Source organism: Epinephelus fuscoguttatus, linkage group LG13 (genome assembly GCF_011397635.1).
Source record: "Epinephelus fuscoguttatus linkage group LG13, E.fuscoguttatus.final_Chr_v1".
Classification (NCBI taxonomy): Eukaryota; Metazoa; Chordata; class Actinopteri; order Perciformes; family Serranidae; genus Epinephelus; species Epinephelus fuscoguttatus.
The window spans coordinates 5281297-5302884 of NC_064764.1; the positions used below are offsets into that span (position 1 = coordinate 5281297).

General features: G+C 42.0%; 1 protein-coding gene across 1 annotated transcript in view; it reads left to right on the top strand.

Moving 5' to 3' along the window:
- The window catches only part of gli2a (GLI family zinc finger 2a), a 110741-nt gene that overhangs the window by 81959 nt on the left and 7194 nt on the right, over positions 1–21588 (top strand). The window contains exons 6-12 of the mRNA XM_049594834.1: positions 7798–7999; positions 10465–10663; positions 13433–13543; positions 14094–14234; positions 18801–18950; positions 20431–20595; positions 21012–21293. Of these exons, the coding sequence (XP_049450791.1) occupies positions 7798–7999; positions 10465–10663; positions 13433–13543; positions 14094–14234; positions 18801–18950; positions 20431–20595; positions 21012–21293 (1250 nt within the window). The remainder of the gene's footprint in view (positions 1–7797; positions 8000–10464; positions 10664–13432; positions 13544–14093; positions 14235–18800; positions 18951–20430; positions 20596–21011; positions 21294–21588) is intronic.

A 21588-nucleotide genomic window follows, 5' to 3' on the forward strand; every position in this document is an offset into this window, starting at 1 on the left:
GCATGCTGTAGTCTTTTTATATTTGTCCATCGCTCGGCCCTACATCACGTCCATTGTTGCTTTGAATGGTTGCAGGTCAATCCAATTGCTTCAGGAGAAATTTTGGTCTGTGACTAAAAGTGACACAAAAGTGTGACCAGTGAAAACACCCCTTGAAATCAAAAATGAACTGAGATGTTCCAGCCTAATTTGCATTTGTGATTTGGTCAGGTAATGCCAGACTACACCTGAATTATTTGCCCATTGTAAAATAGAAGGAGGGACAGAAGATTCAAGAGATCCGTTGGCCTTGGAGCTTAGCAAATGTGGGTATTTTATAAACCTGGAACCAGATTGAAAAGAGAACTTGTAATAGAAAGCTTACTGAACATGAGATGTCAGTGTGATTTTTTCATGTCAAGAATGATTAATTATCTCTAATTTATTCCCATCCCAGTAATACTAAAGCGTACGCATGCCTTTCATCCCTGGTACAAGCCTAATAGCCAGACTTAACAGCCATCTTACCCTTTGTTCTCAGCACCAGGCATGTTGATACCATCCTCTTATTCTTCCTCTTGAGGCTTTTTCATGGAAGAGTTCCCCACATCAAAGCTACTGGAGCTCTTTAGACTTATACATAACATAGGGGCCACGGCTAGTTGAGGGTGCATAAACACTAAAAGCCCCAAGGCCAGGAACTCGCAAAAACACGTGTTACCATAGAGTCTTTTATTCTGATGGTGTTTCAGGTGTGTTTCTATTGTTATTATGAGTAACATCCAACAAATCAAATCCAGGGTAACCATAAAAAGGGCAGCATTTGGCTGTGTGAGGCAGAGGAGTTTTACCCTGAGACTTTTGAGTCTGCTCTCTCTGTGTCAGGCAGTTAAGGCAGGGATTAACCTTGTGGGCTGCATGAGCTGTCCACTTAATGGCAGGGATGAGGCAGCTTAACACTGACACACACACATACACACAGGGGCACACAAAAAAATTAACAGCCGGGCAAATAGGCAGGCAAATGCTCGCAAACTCGTACACGTGTTTGCACACAAACTCACAGAGACAGGCCTGTTCTTTCATGCCAGTTTAGAACCCCGACCCTCTATCAAGATGATGGTCAGGCACCAGAACAGACGTTTGATTTCAGTAGGGAAACGCATCCAAGAAACCTTCAGCCCTTATGAATAGGGAACAGAAAGCACACAGAGTGGAAAACTGTCCGTGAAAGTCAGCCTTTTCGATGCCTGATAATCAAATACTCCCCGTGGCACTGACGCCCGCCCTGCTCCAGGAGCACTCGCACTTTCTTTCATCCCGTCCAACCACCCACCCAGAAAAAATAACTGCCCCACTGCTTTCTACAGTGTCACACTCTCAGTAGTCACTGCACAACGCTAATGCAAGTATTCTCACGCACAGGTAGGAGAACGCAGCAGAGAGATACAAGATCCTCTGGCAATTAATCTTTTAAATGACCTCAATCACTTAGTTAAACACAGCAGTGCTGAAATCTAAGACTGAAGACCACCTCTCCTCCTCCCCCTTTTACTTTTACCTCCAACCACCTCAGTGACCGCCACTGTGCTGCCTTGCCCACAGTTGTTGGCAAGGCTGTTTGCTCAAATTGCCACAACCCCCACCTCCCTCACTCTCAACGCAGCGTCCACACTTGCTGCTTGCTCTTCGGCAGCTTTTATTTAGTGTTCTACCATGCTAGGAGTGATGTGGTCTGGTTTGGGCCACTCTGCCAGTCTGGAGGCTCGTCCATTGCGGCCTGCAGACACAGGGCCCATATTGACCAAGGCGGCCAGCTAATGGCCATCGCGGGCAGCCTCGGCCTGAATCAAAGACCTCATTCACTGCCAGAGAGTGTGGAAGGAGGAGGAGTGCCAGAGGTGGCAAATATGTGCTTCATCCCTCACCGTTAGTTTTGGAAGGCAGTGCAGATAAAACCCATATTAAAAATCAATTTATGCACTAATATTCAGAAGACCCACCGCAAAAACTGGGAGCCCTCAGTGAACCCATAGTATGGCTTCTCATCCACCTTCTCCCTCCTGCCCTTGTTTATGGATGGATGAGTGAAGTGCAAGGCATACGGTTGAACCATGAAACACTATGCTGCTGTGCAGAAGTGTGCTGGTGGAAAAGCTGTGGACACATACATCAGGGGGAGTTTATCACGACTACAAGTCTTACCGTTCCACTTGTGAATTTTAGGATTTAGGCATGCCTGGAATCAGACACTTAAACACAAGAATTTCTCTCTGTTATATGAGGACAATGACATTTAAACATCATGCTGTGCCATTACTACAGACTGCCACAGACTCTGGGGGGACTTTTCTTCATGTCCTCAGTTAAAACACACACCTACCCCACAAAATGGTTGCTTAATTGCTTGTCTTACTGTGTAAAGATCCATCAGCAGCTTGCTTTCCAAAAACTTGCAGTGTGATGGACAGGACTGCTAGACAAACACAGTGTTACCAGCGGCCGTAAAGGCCTCACTGAAACGCTTAGCTGCTTCTGTAAGTCAGTGTCAATGTCTGTGGTGTGTTTTTCACGCATTAATCATCTCCTGTCCTTATCTGACAAGAGTGGCATGGAGACTGAGATGAGCAAACTGAACTAAAACAACAAAAATACATTTTGCTCTAAAGACACTGTTAAACAAATATCATTTCAAGAAGTCATTAACTAGTGTTGTCTTCTGTCTTTTTGTCTAATAGCCTAAACCAGCAAGTGGTTTAGGGACCATTTCAGTTCTCTCTAAAACAAAAAGTTGGTTTAAATATTCTTCAGTCATGGATGAAATACATATCAGAAAAAAAGTTTGATTTCCTGCAGACTTGAAAAAACTGGTGTCAGGCATGTTCATTTGTAGAAGATCTCCATACATAGAATGAAACAAATGGAGGATTAATGCCAGGATCAGACAAAATATTCCTGCGGTGACTCTGCTTAGAGACATTGAAGACACTTTGGACTCTGGCCAATCAAAGTTTGCCATTTTTGTACCAAAGACGTTAAAAAGAGGAGAAGTCATGGCATCATATCATGCCATACCAATGGGGTACAACACACATGCAGTTAAATCTGGTCTGCACTTGCTGAAAGCTTCAATAGCTGGTGCACTATCATAGGTCATTGGGAATGATTGGTTCTTTTCACTGAGACATCCACAGTCAGCATTGGGTCAGAATATTTATGTACAAAAATAGAGCTTCAGGTGAGAATTGCAATTCTGTAATTATTGAAAAGATCTGTAATAAAAGACCATGAAACAAATACTTTATATTTGTAAATGTTCTGCTGTATATTGGCAACCATCTAATTGAGTGCACCCAAAAGTATTGTCGGGCCGAGCGCACCCAAAGAGCACCAGAGTGGACTCTGTCTCTTTATTTCTAGTGCCATCATCTGTAACCCTCTAACATCGCAGTTCCAGTTACACTGCACATAGCAAATAGCCTTGGTTTGCACATAAGTGATCTGACAGAAGGTGGCAACTTCGCTGTTTCACCTGAGAACACCATTAGCCTTTCGCTTCACCATTTCCACAATGGGAAAGATCATAGAGGAGAAATTTTGGTCAGAAGTATACTTACTCGCATCATGTTGAATGATCTTATAATCAAAGACGTACCTCTTAATGCCATTTGGGGCTAAGGATATAACATTTAAGACAAAGAACAGGAAGATATTACTTTTATAGATGCCATTTGTTTCTATCAGATAAGTCTTTCCAGCTACAGTTTAGGCAGGGCAGAAGGTAAACCTCACTCAGTTCACCATAGTAACAAAGTCAAACCTGTTGATCATGGTTTACAGTATGCTGGTCTCTGAACCCCAATACAAGTAAGACAGAGAAACAGTAATTCCAACATGAGTGAAAAGACATTTAAGTATGGTTATCATTAACATTGATACACCACCACTGCTGTAAGTATAAATAAAGTCACATTATGGTATTTCACATTGGGCGGCATTCAGAGGACTGTTTGTGTATGAGCAAGCAGGTATGTAAAGGGTGGGTGGGCAGAGAAATATCAGAGCGGCTTGCGGGAAAACGCTGAAGCTCCCACGACAAAAGCAGCGGCCAAAGTAAATGTCTGCCATCCCGAGGAGAAAGATGTTAGTGTTGATGCAGCGGAGGGAATGAGGGAGATAGATTTGTGTACTGATGTGGTGGTAAGGAGTGCGGGGGTTGGGGGGAGGGGGGAGGAGGGGACTTGGTCCCCTCAGACTGCATACACAAACACTTAACTATATGTTGGTTCATGAGCACATGGGTGGAAGTGTGTGCATAAACACACTGGCAAACACAACGGCGGCTTTAGGCTGGACACTAGGGGCTCATAGAGGATTCAGCGCGAGCCGCCTCACTAATAAAATTCACAGTGTTAGCATTAGTGAGATTTAGCAGGGAAAATAAACATTTTCCCACTACGACTGGCCTGTGGGGTGGCTAGGCTGGCTGAAGATATAGAGGCCTGGGGCCCTGCTGGCACGAACCCAAGCTGCATTGAGATGGGGGGGGGGTCTGCGTAAAGCAGTCCCCCTTGATTATGGAGGGGACTTTGCTGAGGCCTGCTTCACCCCAGACAAGGTCAAGGTGAACAAGCCAAAGACTATCCACTGAGAACAACTGCATAGGTCATAGGGTTTTTGCTTACGTAATGATTTTCTAGTGGAAGCCATTTTTGGAGGAAGTTTGAAAACTGAAGTACTCAGCTTTTTTAATTTCTACTTTTATTAAAGCTGATGATACATGGTCACCTGTAAAACCACTCTGGCTCCATACTTTAGAAATGTTGCTAATTTGACCTCCAAAGACCCCTTGAATTTTTCACCAGTTTGGTCTGGGTAAGTGGGCATGCTGTATTGTGGGTCCCTATGTGCACACAAACTTGTGCATGCATTTCCCCACAAAACCCAGAGCACTGCACCCACCCATCTCTCTGGAAAGGCTTCTCCTTCTAGCTTGTGACTGTCATCATCATCTTCACTGTTCAAATCAGGAAATTTTATGTGTGTGCATAACAAGCAGATAATCATTTTTAAAATAGCATCCATTTCATGCCCGTCCATGAAGCTGATGAGTTATAGAATGAAAGAAAGGTGAAGGACTTTGCTTCTATATGTTTGTCCTCTTTGCCATATCAGGGAAGTGCTTACGCTGCCTGCAAGGTGGTGCTCCACATGCTCGGAGTCAGGATGACACAGAGCTAGCCGCTTCTGGGGATTAGCACAACCCTCCAATTAAAGTGTTTTCATTTTCCACAAAGCCATTTCATTTAAAACAGAACAGGCAAATCCTTAAAATAATCACACACACACGTACATATTCTTCACTCCCTTCCTTTTTAATATATTTTTTTTCTTTACCGTATCGATGTGGAACGCCTGTAATTATGACTCTATATAAATCCAGATCCCACAATTACAACCAGCCCATGTTCCAGTCCCACACATAGACGCACACTCACATAAACACACACAGACACACACATGCTGTATTGCCGCATACTGCCGCGCCGCCGTGGCCTGTGCAACATCTGTTTTCTCACTCCCTGCCGGAACCTGCTCACCCTTTCAATTATAACCGCCACCTATAAAACACTCCTTTACCAAGTGGTAAGAGTTGTGTGTGCACATTTGTGTGAAATTTGTTCCAGATAAAATTAGTTTAGACCAATGAAATCCATTAGAACAACAAAAGCTAAACAAAACTAGCTTGTCTATGCTTTAGCATTAATAAAACAGACATTATAGACATTTAAATTTGTTGCTGGAGGCGTTAAGAATTCTTCTGAGCTGAGGTTGATGTATAGATTGAGGGGGTGGTTTGATGATGGAGGTGGAGGGCGGTGTTTTGGGCACAGTGCCCAGAAGGGTGAGGCAGGCGCCAGGCTACCAGGCCACCAGGCTGCGAGGCCTGTTTCCTGCTTTCTGAAGGAGAATATTAATACACGTATCTCCCATTAAATCTGTTGGCAAGACAGCAAGCTCGCCCCACTGCAAAAATAGCAAATCCTTGCAGCTGCAAGACCCGTATGCAACACGCAGCTTATCAGAATGAACTCTTCATTCATGACGATCCATGTTTCCAAGTGGAGAATTGCCTGCCTCTGAGGTTTTTTTTTTACTGTCCCTCCCCTTCTGCCCTCCTCCTTTGCTCCACCCCTATTTTTCTATGTAGTTAACCAACGATGACACATTTATTTATTAGCCCTATAGAAGCACATTCCTGGGGACTGTTTGTTGCCTTTGCCAGCTCTTTCATACACATCTCTATCATCTCCGCCAGTTTTTTTTTTTCAAGCCCCATATACTACTGTCGTCTGCCGTCTACTGTCCCTAGGGCCTTTTAACTAAGTGCATATGCCTCTGCTTTACGACTCGCCACCTCCAAACATAATAGTTTTGGAAGTAAGATCCTGGTTTATGGCTGTAGGTCTGGCACGGTGATTACAGTGGTGCCTGGATTCATTTCGCTTGAGGGCTTGTGAGTTTCACCAGCAAAGAGTCGGGGATTGGCTACATATTGACAGCAGTGAAGTTGACGTGCAGCAAATGTGTGCTTAGGTGAGTTGTGATGGGCCTATTATGAGTTTCCTGCGTCTCGCGCCTCTGATGATGTCTGCTGTAAGACCTAATTACATGTGTGCACAGCAACACACATCGCCAGTTCTGCTCTCTGTCCCTCACACTGTGAAGCAGCACCTGTTGGTCCCAAGCAAGTGATCTGTCTCTGTCTCTATAGGAGTGGGAGCCACATGCCCCAGACATTAAAAAGAAATAAATACACACAAATGATGGACTATCAGTTTGTATGGAAAAATAAATAGCCCACTCTCTTGTTCGTGGGAAAGTGGTTTCCCCCATCATTTTCTTTTGCTCTTTTCTATGAGAATAAGAAAATAGTGCAACAGCTAGGTCTAGCGGAAGGCCGTGAACCCTACCTTTGTGAGTCAGCCTTGTTCTTTTTTAATGGTATTCTGAGATCAATTTGTTTAAATTGCCTCCATTTAACTTGCCCAAGTACAGCGCTCTGAAAGAGATTGCTATCAGGGTAATTACTGAGAATGATTGGGGGCGATTCATTATGCATAAGAGGATGCGAATGTTAAATAGGGGAGCTGTGTGTGAGAGAGATGCAGGAGATAGAGTGTAGCTTAGCATGGCTGTGACCTCCACTAGAATGCTCAGGGCTGAATGTTTCTTCAAACATGGTCCAGGGTAACTGCTGGTTTCTATTGAGGCCAGGCAGAGATTTCGTGGAAGTACAAGGTATAAACACATCAGTACTCCACTCTGGTGACTCTGAGCTATGCGAGCAGTGTCTGAAATGCTCTTAATACTCATATACATTTTTTAGCAAGCTGTTGATTTTTTTTTAAAAGCTCTCCATTAGGAATGCATGATAATATCAGCACATCATCAGTATCGGCAGATATTGGCTTTAAAATGAAGTTTCAGAATGCACAATTGCACAATGAATGAATATTATATACATTGAAAAGCAATTTATATCATGTCTCCATCTGCCGGTGAGCCATCATGATAAGAGTAAGCATGCATAATATGATGCTAATTCCAATACAGAAGAGACCTGATGATCACTAAACTTAGGTAGAGAAAAAAAGTGGATATATCAGTAATGGTTATCTGCCAAATAAGTTGTTATATATTGGCATATCAGATAAAATCTGCAAAAACTCCAAAATCTTGCATCCCTAGTCTCCATTGAGGTAGCAATGGTCAACTGACCTTGCCTATTTTGCATCTCTTTGTGTCTGTGTCCAGTGTCACGTTTCTCCAGCCCACGGCTAACACCCCGACTGAGCAGGAAGAGGGCGCTGTCTATTTCCCCACTGTCAGATGCCAGCATTGACCTGCAGACCATGATCCGCACCTCACCCAATTCCCTGGTGGCCTACATCAACAACTCCCGCTCCAGCTCAGCTGCCAGCAGCTCCTATGGACACCTTTCAGTCGGAGGGATCAGGTAGTTTCAGACGCTCCTTTGTGCTCACCGCCATCAGACTGTACAGCAGTTTGGCTTAAGCTACATCCAGCTTGGCTTAAAGCAGCTGTGGGGAACTTTTCGTTTTCATTGATTATAGCGTCCCTTTGGTCAAAGCGGTATGACACCCACAGCCTGGTGGTGTAAAATCTCGACTGCGACTGGCAATTACCGCATGCATTTGTTTTGGAGAGCAAGAGGATTAACTAACGTCAGGTCAGTCCAAGTAATTAGTGGAAACAGCAAAATTACTCAGTAAATTCTCCTGCTGTGTTTCTGTTCTGATCTAATCCTAACACAGCAAAGCTGTTACCTGCAGCCTTCGCTTGCAAAGCTAACACTACTAACGTTAGGTCAGTCCAAGTAATTAGTGGAAACATGCTAACGTTACACAGGTTAGTAGTAAAGTAAGACCTGTTCATAAATGTTCTGGTGCAGCTCTGAATTTCTTATAAACTGAGGACAACTGCCTGCTGTGTATTTGTGTTCATGGTTACAGTCACAGATAATTTTGTGGCATTTGTTGTACTAGACAAAAGCGGTTCACATCAGCTAATGTTACATTTAGCTTGCTTATAACTTCCATGTCGTCATATATTGAAGTGAAACAACATCTAACAAGTTGCGGTATATTCTCTAAATAAAAACAAAAATTGCATACCTGTCGATTAGGAAAAGGGCCAACCCGGGATCAGTTTTAAAACCTTTCAGTTCTCTTAGCTCTCTCCACTTGGTGAATGCCTGACTGAGGTTTACACGAGTCCTATCACTGTCCCGTTTGGCCTTCTTCTGTTCTTTTTCTTTTAGATGGTGCTCCTTCGTTATCCGCCATGACATGGAAAGTACAACCAAGTCCTTATAGATATATCTCTGGTAAAACTGTTATGTGTTCAGCAATGCCCGTTGCGTACCGCTTACTCGAAGAACACTCTCTGTAAACACGGCTCCTTCTTCTGTGGTTTAATGGCTGCGGGCCGCTGCAGGTGAGCAGAATCACTTACACCTCGGGTGCTGTATACTGGTTTGCTGACTTCCGCTGTCCGTCCGACCCGCACGAGGCTACGCTAAATAACCATATAGAGAAAGGCTTTTTTGTCGTTGTTGGGTTCAAATAAATATGTGGATCTTCAAGGGGGGGTGATACGAACTAGGGACAGTTTTATTAATGGTAAAAAGTTCCGCACAGCCGCTTTAAGCTACATCCAGCTAGGATCTGACTTATTTGCATCTGATCAATATGACACTTTATCTGCCACCTGTCACTTTATTTTATTCAACACTTGGTCTGCCATTTTTAGTCACTTTATTCATCTTGATATAGCAATTTTATTTTATCTTTTTATTTATATATTATTATTTTTTATTTTGATTTTTTGATTTTTTTATCTTATTTTTATCTTGTTAATGTCTTTTTGTTTTTGTCTTGTACTGCTGTGATATTTGAATTTCCCCTCTGGGGGATCAATAACGTATATCTTTGACAGTTCAGTTTTAGCACATTTCACAGGTATACACAATTGAGCATACATAGTGGTTGAGCCAATATCTGCAACCACTATCTCTCTGTGATACAGTAGATGAAAGAAGCATGGTCTGCAAGAATTTTTGATAGAATGTAATGAAGCCAAATTACTAGATATCTAGTTTCAATAACTGTCTTTTACTGAAATCGAATGACGCATATTTACCACTGACAATAATTAATGGTCAGGGGTAGTACTTCAAAAAGTACAACTTTTTAAGGTACTACCCTTTTTGTATCCAAGGGTATCAAGTACAGCCAAAACCCTTTAGGGTGACGGTCACATTTGAAGCAGCTGTTAATATTTGAAGCAGCTGTTAATATTCACACACTCATTAAAAACCATGGAAATGATAAATTCAATTCAAGGTTCACATTTTTTGAAACCCAACTGGCAGCCAGCAAGCAGAAAAACAAATGCACTATTTACTCCTCTTTGAGTCATTTTGCTTAAAACTACAGTGCCCAACTGTTTTGGGAAATGGCTCAGATTTACTTCCTCAGTAAAAACAAATGGACTTAAGGCTGAGTGCCACAGACAAGGTAGAAGAGTCACAGGATTGACTAATGCATGGAAGACTATGCAGACTAATGCAGACTATGTTTTGGACAGTAGGGGAGCTGTTGAATAAGACCAGCCTTACCCTATAATTATTAGCATAAAAGTCAGTATGCTATTAGTTTGTACTGCTAGGTCATACTACATGCTACAAGCATCCTCCTAGCGTGCAATGACCATGCTAGTAGTGGCCTACCCAGCATCGCTTGGCAGTGAGGGCCTATATGACACAAACAGGACATTTTGGTGCAAATCAGTTGGACTTAATTCAAATGCTTCCAGTGTGGGTTTCTTCTTTAAATATAAGCCACTAGACAAAAGTCTCCATTCATGTTTTCCATACCTTTTCTCTTCCCTCTGATTCAGTCCCTCGTTCAGCTTCCCTCACCCCATCAACCCTGTGGCATACCAGCAGCTGTTGTCCCAGCAGAGGAGTCTCAATGCCTTCGGCCACACACCTCCTCTCATTCAACCATCGCCATCCTCTTTCTCTGCTCGCCAACACCCCCTCACGGCTTCACCTATGTCCACCTCCCACAACAGCTCCAACTCTGAGGCAAACCAGGTAGGAATGGAAGGGTTTATACCTTTGAATGTTACACTTCTATCCTATTAGATGTTCACAGATTTAAGGGCATTTACACTTTCTCTGTCAGTCTTTCTTACTTTAGATCATGTTTGGATGTGTAACTTCCTACAAGATAGATTGCAGCTTTCTCAAAGAATTTCTGTTAAAAAAACAGATTATTTTTCACTATCATGTAATATGTTTCTGATCATCATGTGAACAGTTGTAAGGTTTATGAATGTCAATAGAGCCAAACGTACAATTGCCAGTGTTGATGTTACAGTTTTAGTTTACTAGAGACAACTCTTGTAATTTTTGTACTCCGTGGCAATTTTTCATAGCCTGATAATCAGAGTGAATTTCCATTTTATTTAGCTCTCCTTTTCAGTCTCACATGATATTCTTGGTAGCCAATCTCTGTTTGGGAGGGTGGTTATTATCATCAGGTGTGAATACATGAGTATATGTAATATGTTTGTCCACAGCAGATCTCACATACTACTGAACCAATTAGCCTAACATTTTTTGCGCACATTTACAGCTATATGCTCAAGGACCTCTCAGTGTTGTGGTGATTCACAATTGTTAAAACCTGTACTGACTGTTTTACACAGTCATAAACAAAATCATGTAGCAAATGGATAGAGTGAGAGACATTTCTGGAAATCAGCTCAGCTAAAAGCAACAAGCCTTAGCATCTGATGAAGGCCACATTTAGGCCTTCATCATGGCCCAAAAACTGACATCTGTAAAAAAGTTTGGTGTCTTTGAACTGGAGCTTCTGCAGAATAATTCTATAACCGATGTGTTGTGATCTACTTAAACTGGGCACTTTATAAGATGAAAAAACAAAAACTTTTTAGTTATCTTCGCACCATCTTGACAGTAAGGAAGCCTGGAGGGAATATTCTACAGCTGTGCTGCGTGCATTGTGTAGAGCAGTGGTTGCCAACGGATGGGTCACTGTCCAAAAGTGGGTTGCAGGCCCATTCTGAATGGACCACAGGTGACTCGCAATTCTGTCAAGTTTGTAAAAAAAACACTTTATTTTTAACTGCAGTTAATTTCTGCCACAGAGCTTTTATTTTAAGTTCTGTTTCCTGATGTAGTGTGAGTGACTAATGGACAGCTACTGGACAGTGAAAGCTAGCTCAACAACATGGCCAAATGCAAATATGTTGCTGAATGTATTCAATGATGTGGACCTTGAACTAATAACTAAGGAGAAATCTGGACCTCATAGTTGGACCAGTTAAGAACTACTGGGCTAGAGTGGTCACGATCAACTCCAGCAGCCACAGTCTGAACGAGGTCGCCTGGCGAAGATCTGCACTCTGCTGAGTGCACTTTTCTACTTTTGTTTTGTATAAGGGAATGCTGAAGCTGTGGGCTGCATGGAGGAGTTAACCTAATGTTTTTCATTGCAATTGAATAAATAATCAATAATGATCTAAATTTTTTAGACTATAAATCTAATCTAAATTTACAAGTTGTCACAAATGATGTCTTTTTTGCACATTGTCTCAGGTCAGAAATATGCAGGAGGCTCCCTCCCAGTTCCATCTGTCTTACTTCCTACTGTCTCCTCTGTCGCTTTTTATCAGCCCACTGTATACACCACAGTGTAATGTAATGTAAACTTCCCACTCAGTGAATCACTCCACCTCACACGGCTATCAGCTGCCTCCAGCTCTGTTTCAGCACCATGTCTGCTGACACACACTATCCAAGAATACGTGTATATTTGCACCTTTTTGCATACACTCACATACACACACACATGCAAATACACCCACACAAACCAAGCACGCCACCATTCATGCACATACAAAAACACACATTCAGCTTTATTTCAGCAGTGATCAGAACCATATTTCCCTCTTGGTTTTCAGCCAACAGAATGAATCATCGAGGCCCCCAGAAATGCCGAACTGCACTGTAGCGTCTGGGTGGGATTAGGAGACCCCTTCCAATATTGGACTCCTTCCAATGAACTTCAGTTTGCACACACACACAATAATTTATCAGCTGTTTTACATTTTATATCTTTCCTTTCTTTTCGTCTCCATTAGCGCTTTAACAGGCCTTGTGTGTCTTTGTCTTTCTGTCATCTTAAGAATCTGTTGGCAGATCAAAGTCCCCTTCTTCCCCAGAACCCTGCTGCCTTCCCCCTCTGTACCGAGGGCAATAACTCCTCTTCTTTCATATTTCCTTGTGGCTTTGGCGATCATAGAGCAAGTCTAAACTGTTTAGTCTCGGCGGCGGGTCCTAGTCTGACTTATAGGCCGCTGTGCCTGGTGCAACAAGGACTCCACACATCTCTTTGCAACAGATTGTCAAGCCAAAAACAATTGCATGGTATCACTTTGAATCAGTTATCTGATTCCCCTCTGTGGTGACTGTGTGGATTCTGGTGGTTTAATAAACTGAATGGATGGTTCAGTTAACAGGAGAATGAGTAGGAGGGCTAATGGATGGACGGAAGGATACAGGCTGGTATGTGTTAGGATTAATGGAATGATTCACTGATAGATTATGAATGAGTGGGTTGTTGGGTCAGTGGATGAGTGTCAGCATAACTGGAGAGAAGTTTAAAATCTGTTTGTGGTTTCCTAGAATTTCTGTGCATGAATGACAAAAGCAGCGTGTTTCACAAACATTATTCTGCCTCATTTCTGCTTCAAAATGTCATTCAGAAAATTGTAACTGCCACAGGGAAAAACTTGTGCATCTTTAACTCTGTTTCTGTTCTTATCTGTCCTCCAGAATGCCAGCGGAGACCCAGCAGTGAGTAGCACAGTCAACCCATTGAACACCAAGAGGTCAAAGGTTAAGACAGAAGCAGAGGGTCCGCTGCCCATCTCACCATCCTCTCAGGTAAGAGAATCAAAAATATGGGACTTAAGTAAAGAATCTGAAATCCTGAAAAACAAAAAGCAAATGCAAGATCAGATAAGAATCATCCAGGTTGCATTACACGCTGCAAACCTTGATTGGATTCCTTCTCTTGAAGAATTTACTTTATGACCTTAAAAAAATCTTAACTGCATAGAGTTTTTTTCAACTTAGCTATCTCTATCTCAGCTTCAGCCGCTTACAGTGGAAACATAGTCCCTTCGTTAACTGCAATTGCAAATTTGGCTTTAATTGATTATAGATAGTGACTAAAAATGCAGCTTTAATCAATGACGAGGTGTTGCCATGCATTGATATCAAGGAACAACTCATTATGATTAAGAAGCAGATAAGGAAGGAGAGATGCAAAACAGTACACAATGAAGCTGTAACATATTGACCACAGATTAAGGTAAAAGATGGACTCTGTGTTTGCATGTTTTTAGTCTAGTCATTTATATGCTTTAATGGATGCACACATCTGCACTGTTTGTTAGCCCCCTTCTGACAAAGTCCTGTCCCCTTTCTCCAGGACCATGGTGGGGGGATCTTGGACCTGAGTGAGGATCTGGATAAAGATGAGTGCAAACAGGAGCCTGAGGCCATATATGAGACCAACTGCCACTGGGAGGGCTGTACCAAGGAGTATGACACCCAGGACCAACTTGTTCATGTGAGTGATAGGCTTGGTATCCTTATGGGGAGTGAATCTATGTCCCCAGGGTCCTATGTTCCCCAGCTCAATAACCTCTTAATATCACACATTAAAACTTAAAAATCCGACGTCCCAACGTCCCATCTGTGGGTTTTTGTAAGGCTTTATTTGATAATCATTATGTGTGAACAACTGCTGTATTGGTTGTGTTTAAGTGATTTAATCATATGACCCATTGTTCAAATGCTACGCTCCTTGCTTTTAGAATGATGCAGACCATTTCAAGATACAACCACTACTGCAAGTTATATAAAAACTTCTGTCAGACAAAAAACAAACAGTTATTACTCACCTATGAAGCATTATTTTAATCCACAGATTGATATTATGCCAACAGAAACGCTGCTGACACAGTTCTCATACACTCCCGAAGGTCCAGACCAGGAGGTAGACAATCTGTGTCTCTGGAGCCACATGTGGCTCTTTAGCCCTTCTTTAGTGGCTCCCTTTGGCACTGACAAAAAAAAAGGAAATAAATAACAGCTATTTTTTAGCATTTCATTTTTGTTTATAATTGTTGTAGGCCTAAAGAAATTATGCACCCGTGCACCAGATTAAAATTTTTTTTTAAACATTTCGTCAACTCGATTCCAAATTCAAAAAAATAAAGTTTCAGAGGAGAATAGAGAATTTAATAGTGTGTGGACAGCTTTATTTGCTTTTACAGCTCTGCAAAGTTTAAGTTCCAAATAATCATTACTTGCCCACTGCAGAATAGCCACCTTGTAGTAAAACATATTAATGAATGCTCATTTGGACCTACTAGTAATATTGATTGGCTAATTTAGATTTCATTATCTGTTTAACATTCATTATAAGGCTAAGATATGTTTTGTGGATCCAGACATATTTTGTTTGTATTGTTTTTGATCAAAAATGTCTTTTTTGATAGTAAAGGTTGCTAACCCCTGGTCCGACGATCTAAATCCAGCGAACAGTCATATTTCTCCACATTATATCCATAATTTCTTACATTTGCACGTACATATGTCAACTGCTAGGCATCTAAATGGTGACTGAACTCTGACCTTTAGATTGACACCTCACTTGAGTCAATAGGAGCTTCCATACTGACAGCCTAGACTGAAAAGGACAAGGGCCTGTGTTCATCTTTTAGGTCCTGTGTCACTTCTCAGGTTACAGAGCCAATCAATAGCCAGTGATTGGCCCCATGACTTATGGGTCTTATAGTCAATGACACTCCTCAGCTCCAGAGTAATTTTGAACTCCTTCCTGGCGCCATAGATTGCTATAAATGTACATAAGTGATAAAGAAATAACTCTCTTGAGGGAAATAAAACAGTCTTTGTTATAAATTTAGGTTTTCTAGAAGTGTTTTTTAAAAAGTAAGGTCCTAAATAGACATTTCTGTCTTTGGCGACATGTTTTTCACTCAGTATCACACATTCAGTTCATTGTTTTGCCCTCTCATTTGAAAAGCGCCTGGACAAAACTTTAGAAAAACGTGTAAAATGTTTATATTCTGTGATTTTGTTATCTACTGGAATTTGGATTATGTGAGCTTTCATGGGGGCAGCACGGTGGTGTGGTGGTTAGCACTCTCGCCTCACAGCAAGAGGGTTGCCGGTTTGATCCCGGGCGTGGGAGCCCTTCTGTGCGGAGTTTGCATGTTCTCTCCGGGCACTCCGGCTTCCTCCCACAGTCCAAAGACATGCAGATTGGGGACTAGGTTAACTGATAACTCTAAATTGTCCATAGGTGTGAATGTGAGCGTGAATGGTTGTCTGTCTCTGTGTGTCAGCCCTGCGTTAGTCTGGCGACCTGTCCAGGGTGTACCCTGCCTCTCGCCCGATGTCAGCTGGGATAGGTTCCAGCCCCCCCGTGACCCTCAAGAGGATGAAGCGGTTAGAAGATGAATGAATGAATGAATGAATGAGCTTTCATGATATGGCCCCATTTTAAGTTTCAGTTCAAGTAATCTGCAACGTCATTTCTAAAGGAAATAATCAGGAGAAGATATCTTAAATTTCAGTGTGTTAAAACCTATATCACTTAATGACAGAGCACTTACAGTGATTGTGAATGTTGGGGAATAACACTGAGTGTTACTTTTCAAATGGGACCATACATGTACACATACAAAACATTGAAGATGATCAGCTTTCAATTTACTTTGGGTATGTCTTGGATAGGTGATTTAGGTTGATTTAGGTGAATTTTCCAGGATACTTAAGGAGACCTTTCAATGGGTTTAATGTTCTCAGCAATGTTTTCTTTCCTACCAGATATGTTCAATGTATGTATGTATGCCTGGGTCAATATGTTGAAATCACCCACCTACAGTTTATAGCCTACTGATGTTACTGACACCCTCAAATTTGCAGACAAGACAGTTTTCCTGACTTTAGACATTGATAACTCTGCATATTTTTTATCATTCAAACTGCAATTCAAATATCCACATCCCTTAATTCTTTTGCTATTTGAAATGCAAAGCTAGCCATTACTAATATCTTACAATGTTAGTTTTTATCAAGAGACATAGGACCCTGGGAACATAAGAATGACCCCTTCTGATGGCTATTAATGACACTTATTCAAGTTGCACTCTTTTTTTTTTTACCACAGCCAATTCCAAACTGTGTCATCAGAAATGCTGCATTTTGTTGTGTGAAAAGTGAAAAGTTCAAACAACTTTTCTGCTACTCATTAAATCCATGCTTATTGAGTCCGGTCAAAAAGCTGTCCAGTAACTGATCCCTTCCTGTTGGGTTGACACGCGCAACGTTAATGAGCCTGCCGGCTCTCGCCAAATTCAAGCCCAAGCCCTGCAGCTGTGCCCCCCATCACACCCTCCAATCCCTCAGCCCTGTGACCCCTAACCCCTAACCCCTCACTCCCAGCAACACCCCCCACCCCCGAAAGCCCAGAGGGGCTGGCCATAAATCCATCGTCATGCCAGAAGCTCTGGAGTTAGGGAACCTCATACTCTCTCTTTTTCCAGGCCAACTTCTCTTCCTGTTTTCCACTTTCTGACTGACTGTCAGTCATCTCAGTGCAGTGGTAGGAGGGGCATGTGTCAGGTCCACAGACCCAGAGACTTATGGGAAGTGGTGGTTAGCGGGTTGCCATGGGCTGCTACAAGTCAGGACCAGAGTTACCTTTAAGAACTTTTGCTCCAGCTCCCCAGCCACAGACTCTGTGAGAGCCTGCCAGGAATGGTGAATAGGCTAGCAGAGGATCAGTGGTGTGATCTTGGGTGTGGATGGACAATGTGAGGCCAACACATTTTTAAATTCCCACAGGACCATGGGTTTTTTTTTAAAGGCATCTGATTTCTTTGAACTTAACAAAAACCAACCGGGGCTATAATAGCTTTTTTTTTTACCCTGCAAAAACTCCAGACAGCATCCCACTAAGCACACCCAGGGTTTCTCACAAGGTTAATAACAGCAAAAAACACACACACCTGTGGGTTTTTCTGGCTTCTACTTAACCAAAGTAATCCTGTTTCTAGAGCCCCCAAATTATGGATTCACAGTAGTGTGTAACCTGAAAATAGAGGCCAGGCCTCCACTTGTTTCCATTCCTCCTCCTTCACCTAAAATAGATCTCAGCAGAATCGTCAACCACTGAGCTTTTTCGCTGGTGGAGAAGTGGCCACATAAGTGGAGCGTTGTGGGCCTGGATGTCCTCAGGAAATGAAGTGGTTCCTCAGAGTGTGTGGATATTTGCGTGTGGTGCACAGGATGAGAGTTTTTAAGTGTGTCTGTTCAGAAGCATTGTGTGTGTTTTCTACAATGTTAAGTCAGTAAGATAACTGAAGGAGACCTGGCATTTTCTAGCATGTCTACACAATGTGGTAGGAATAACTGACTGCCTCATACTCTAGCAGTGCAAATTATTTATATTAACAGGACAAAAATATCTTTAAACATTAAGAATTCCTATGAGATAAAATTCATGTTGGAATTTCACTATGATATATTAGATTCAACATTTTGAAGAGAATTCTCCGGTTTTACACAATTAAATTTGTCAGAAACGATACTAGGTAACACAGAATTTAAGCATCACACAGGAAACTGTGGGTCCTTTACTGACTTCCAGATCCTTCAAAAGTAAGGGAGAGAAAGACAAATAAAGCGTGCTAAAATCCTCTTCCTGATCACTTTTACTGGGATCTGAGGAAGTTCCTCTGCCACACCAAGCCTGAAAAAACAAAACATGTTTTTATCTTTTTTTGTCTCCTGTTGACAGATGCATAATAACTGTCAGCTATAATGGATGGCACCGTCGTTCACAATGTGTGTGTGTGTGTGTGTGTGTGTGTGTGTGTGTGTGTGTGTGTGTGTGTGTGTGTGTTAAAACGAGTCAGCAAAGTTTTGTATTTTTCTCACCAGAAGTTTCTCCCTCTTTCATGTGTCTGTGCATGTGTGTGCTCACACACACACACACATATTGGTTACTAGTCACTATTTTTAACATTTATCCCAACATCTGTATCACAATCGTATGTTGTGCTACATCGTGATTTTTTCTTGAATGAACCTGTCTCCTCAGCACATCAACAACGACCACATCCATGGTGAGAAGAAAGAGTTTGTGTGTCGCTGGCAGGAGTGTTCACGGGAGCAGAAGCCCTTCAAGGCTCAGTACATGCTGGTGGTCCACATGAGGCGTCACACAGGGGAGAAGCCGCATAAATGCACAGTAGGAGTCTCATATTGCTGTAAAACACTGTCATGAACTGTTAGTATCTAGCTGGTTAACTGACTGAGCACAGGATCAGTTGATCAATGACTGGCTACTGCATGTTAAAGCATACTCCAGCAATTTAGTATTACCTTTCCTCAAAAGTGGGGGACTTGCAAGAGATGGATTTTGAATGTCATTCACGCTCCACGTCTCTAATTTGAATGCATGCTTTTGGTTATTAATTTAAAGTGTCAGAGCCTAAGTTCTACAATATACCCTGATGACATCACAATGACATCATTAGGGTTATTTTTTCGGACTTGACAAAGCTCCTCCAGAGCCACGTTAGACATTATACAATTGTCTTTACAGACTGAGTGGTGCTCTGCAAAAAGTCCTGACTATTTTTTGTTTGCTTGTTATTGTTAATATATTTGAAATGTTACAAGACTTTAGAAGCAATATGATATTAATATATGGCTTTGTATAAGTGTTTCATAAGTGTTGGGTTGTTAATAACCTGAGGTATGTAGGACTGTTTGAAAAAACACCCATGCATTTCAGAGTTGCCGGCTTAACCAACTATTGAAACTAGAACTTGAATGTTACTTAGCCACAGTCGCCATACAGTCTCAACCATTCAACCCTTCCCTTTGCCTCAAAAAAAAAAAAAAAAATTGAAAAGAGTGTTCATATGATGTTCTTTGTGCTAAACACCAGTGATATTTTCCATGTTGATAAATCATGAGGGTTTTATTGAAGGCTTCATTTGCTGTGTGAAGATCAAATTGAGGGCCTGTTTGCTTGGCTTCAAAGCTTGCTCACAGGCTCTTGTGAATGCATTAAAACAGATGACTTGTGAAGGAGAGAGTGAAGAAAGCTGATTGACAGCGTGGGCGTGTAATTAAAATCTGCAGACAAGCAGGGGGCCATGGGTCCTTATTAAGACCAGGCTGTATATTCTGTGCACAAGTCCCACGTGCATCTTCTCATAACACTCTTACTCCCCTTCAGTCTTGTCTTTTAACTGAGAATCTTATGACTTTTGCATCCAATTTCTGAGCTGGTCTAATTTGATTCTCTTTTAATTTCAACGCCAATTCCGTTCACAATGACTGCTCAGAAGGAATACCAAATTATAGCTTGTACAGTACAAGTGAACACAAAGGCTAAACACAGACTTCTCTTTGTCTCAACAAAGCACACCGGCCAAAGAGCTCTACCAAACCTCACACTCAGTTTAGATATTTCGCATAATAGCCCTTTTTACCAAAGTGTAGCACTGCTTTGCTTTTGTGTGGCATGCCACAGTAGGTGGGCACGAGTCCAAGAGTAGATTACATTTGAAAACTGAAACACACAGAGCTTTTTTTTTTGTTGTTGTTGTTGTTGTTGTTGTTGCTGAGCTCTTTTCTCTACCCAGCTGCACATAAAACAACACAGCATCGAGGCATTCAGTCTCACTGTCTATCTGTCTGTCTCCATCTCTCTGCAGTTTGAGGGCTGCGCGAAAGCTTATTCTCGCCTGGAGAACCTCAAGACCCACCTCAGGTCCCACACTGGGGAGAAGCCGTACGTGTGTGAACATGAAGGCTGCAACAAGGCCTTCTCCAACGCCTCAGACCGGGCCAAGCACCAGAACCGCACACACTCTAATGAGGTATGCTTATGCACACACATTGATCAACTGACTTACCAAGTGGGATTTGTGCCACCATCAGCTTAGTGCTTAGTGTAGTACAAATTGTGAAAAACTAGGAGGTGCCATCATAAATCCAAAAAATGTAAAATACAAATTTCACCCCCTTGGTTTTTTTCACAAAAGACAAGGACATGTGATTTAAACAACAAAAATGAAATAAGCATCAATTTGCAACGAAAATGCAACGAAAGGAGTCAAAAGTTTTTGACACTCTGGCATTTTCTGGCAGAGGACCTCCAAACCGCCTATTTCATATGTGTCACCCCCATTGTTGAAACGTAACATATGACCTTGACAGCAGATACATACAGTATGCTGTAACAAAAAAAAAAAAAACATTTCATTTCAGTTTGACTTTAAATCCCTCTTGGCAGAAACCATATGTATGTAAGATCCCGGGCTGTACCAAGCGCTACACGGACCCCAGCTCTCTCAGGAAACATGTGAAGACAGTCCACGGACCTGAAGCACATGTCACCAAGAAACAACGAAGCGACGCACCTCCTAGACTGCAGCCACCCAAAGGCAATGGAGAGAATGAGGCAAATTCCAAGCTCGCTGCAAGAGGTGTGGATGGCAAGATTGAGGCCAACAGCACCTCTAGAGGAGTGGAAGATTGTCTACAAGTCAAATCAATCAAGACCGAGAACTCTATGGTGGGTCCTTATCACATAACTTTAAAAAGTCGTCCCACACAAACCTCTTTAACAGTTCATGAAATATCTGTGTGTAGGAACTTGCTAGTTTTTTTTGTTTAAACTTTGGAGTTTGATTGACTGCCTCTTGAAGGAACATACCGCTTTCGGCACTCAAAATTGTCAGCGTAACAATTTAATATAACACAATCATATAATTGCATGCTTTTGTATATTTAGGAAACAAAAAAGTGAAGAAAGACACGTATTCCCTACCACTTTACTAACATTGCTCTAAGGTTAAATGTTTTCTGCT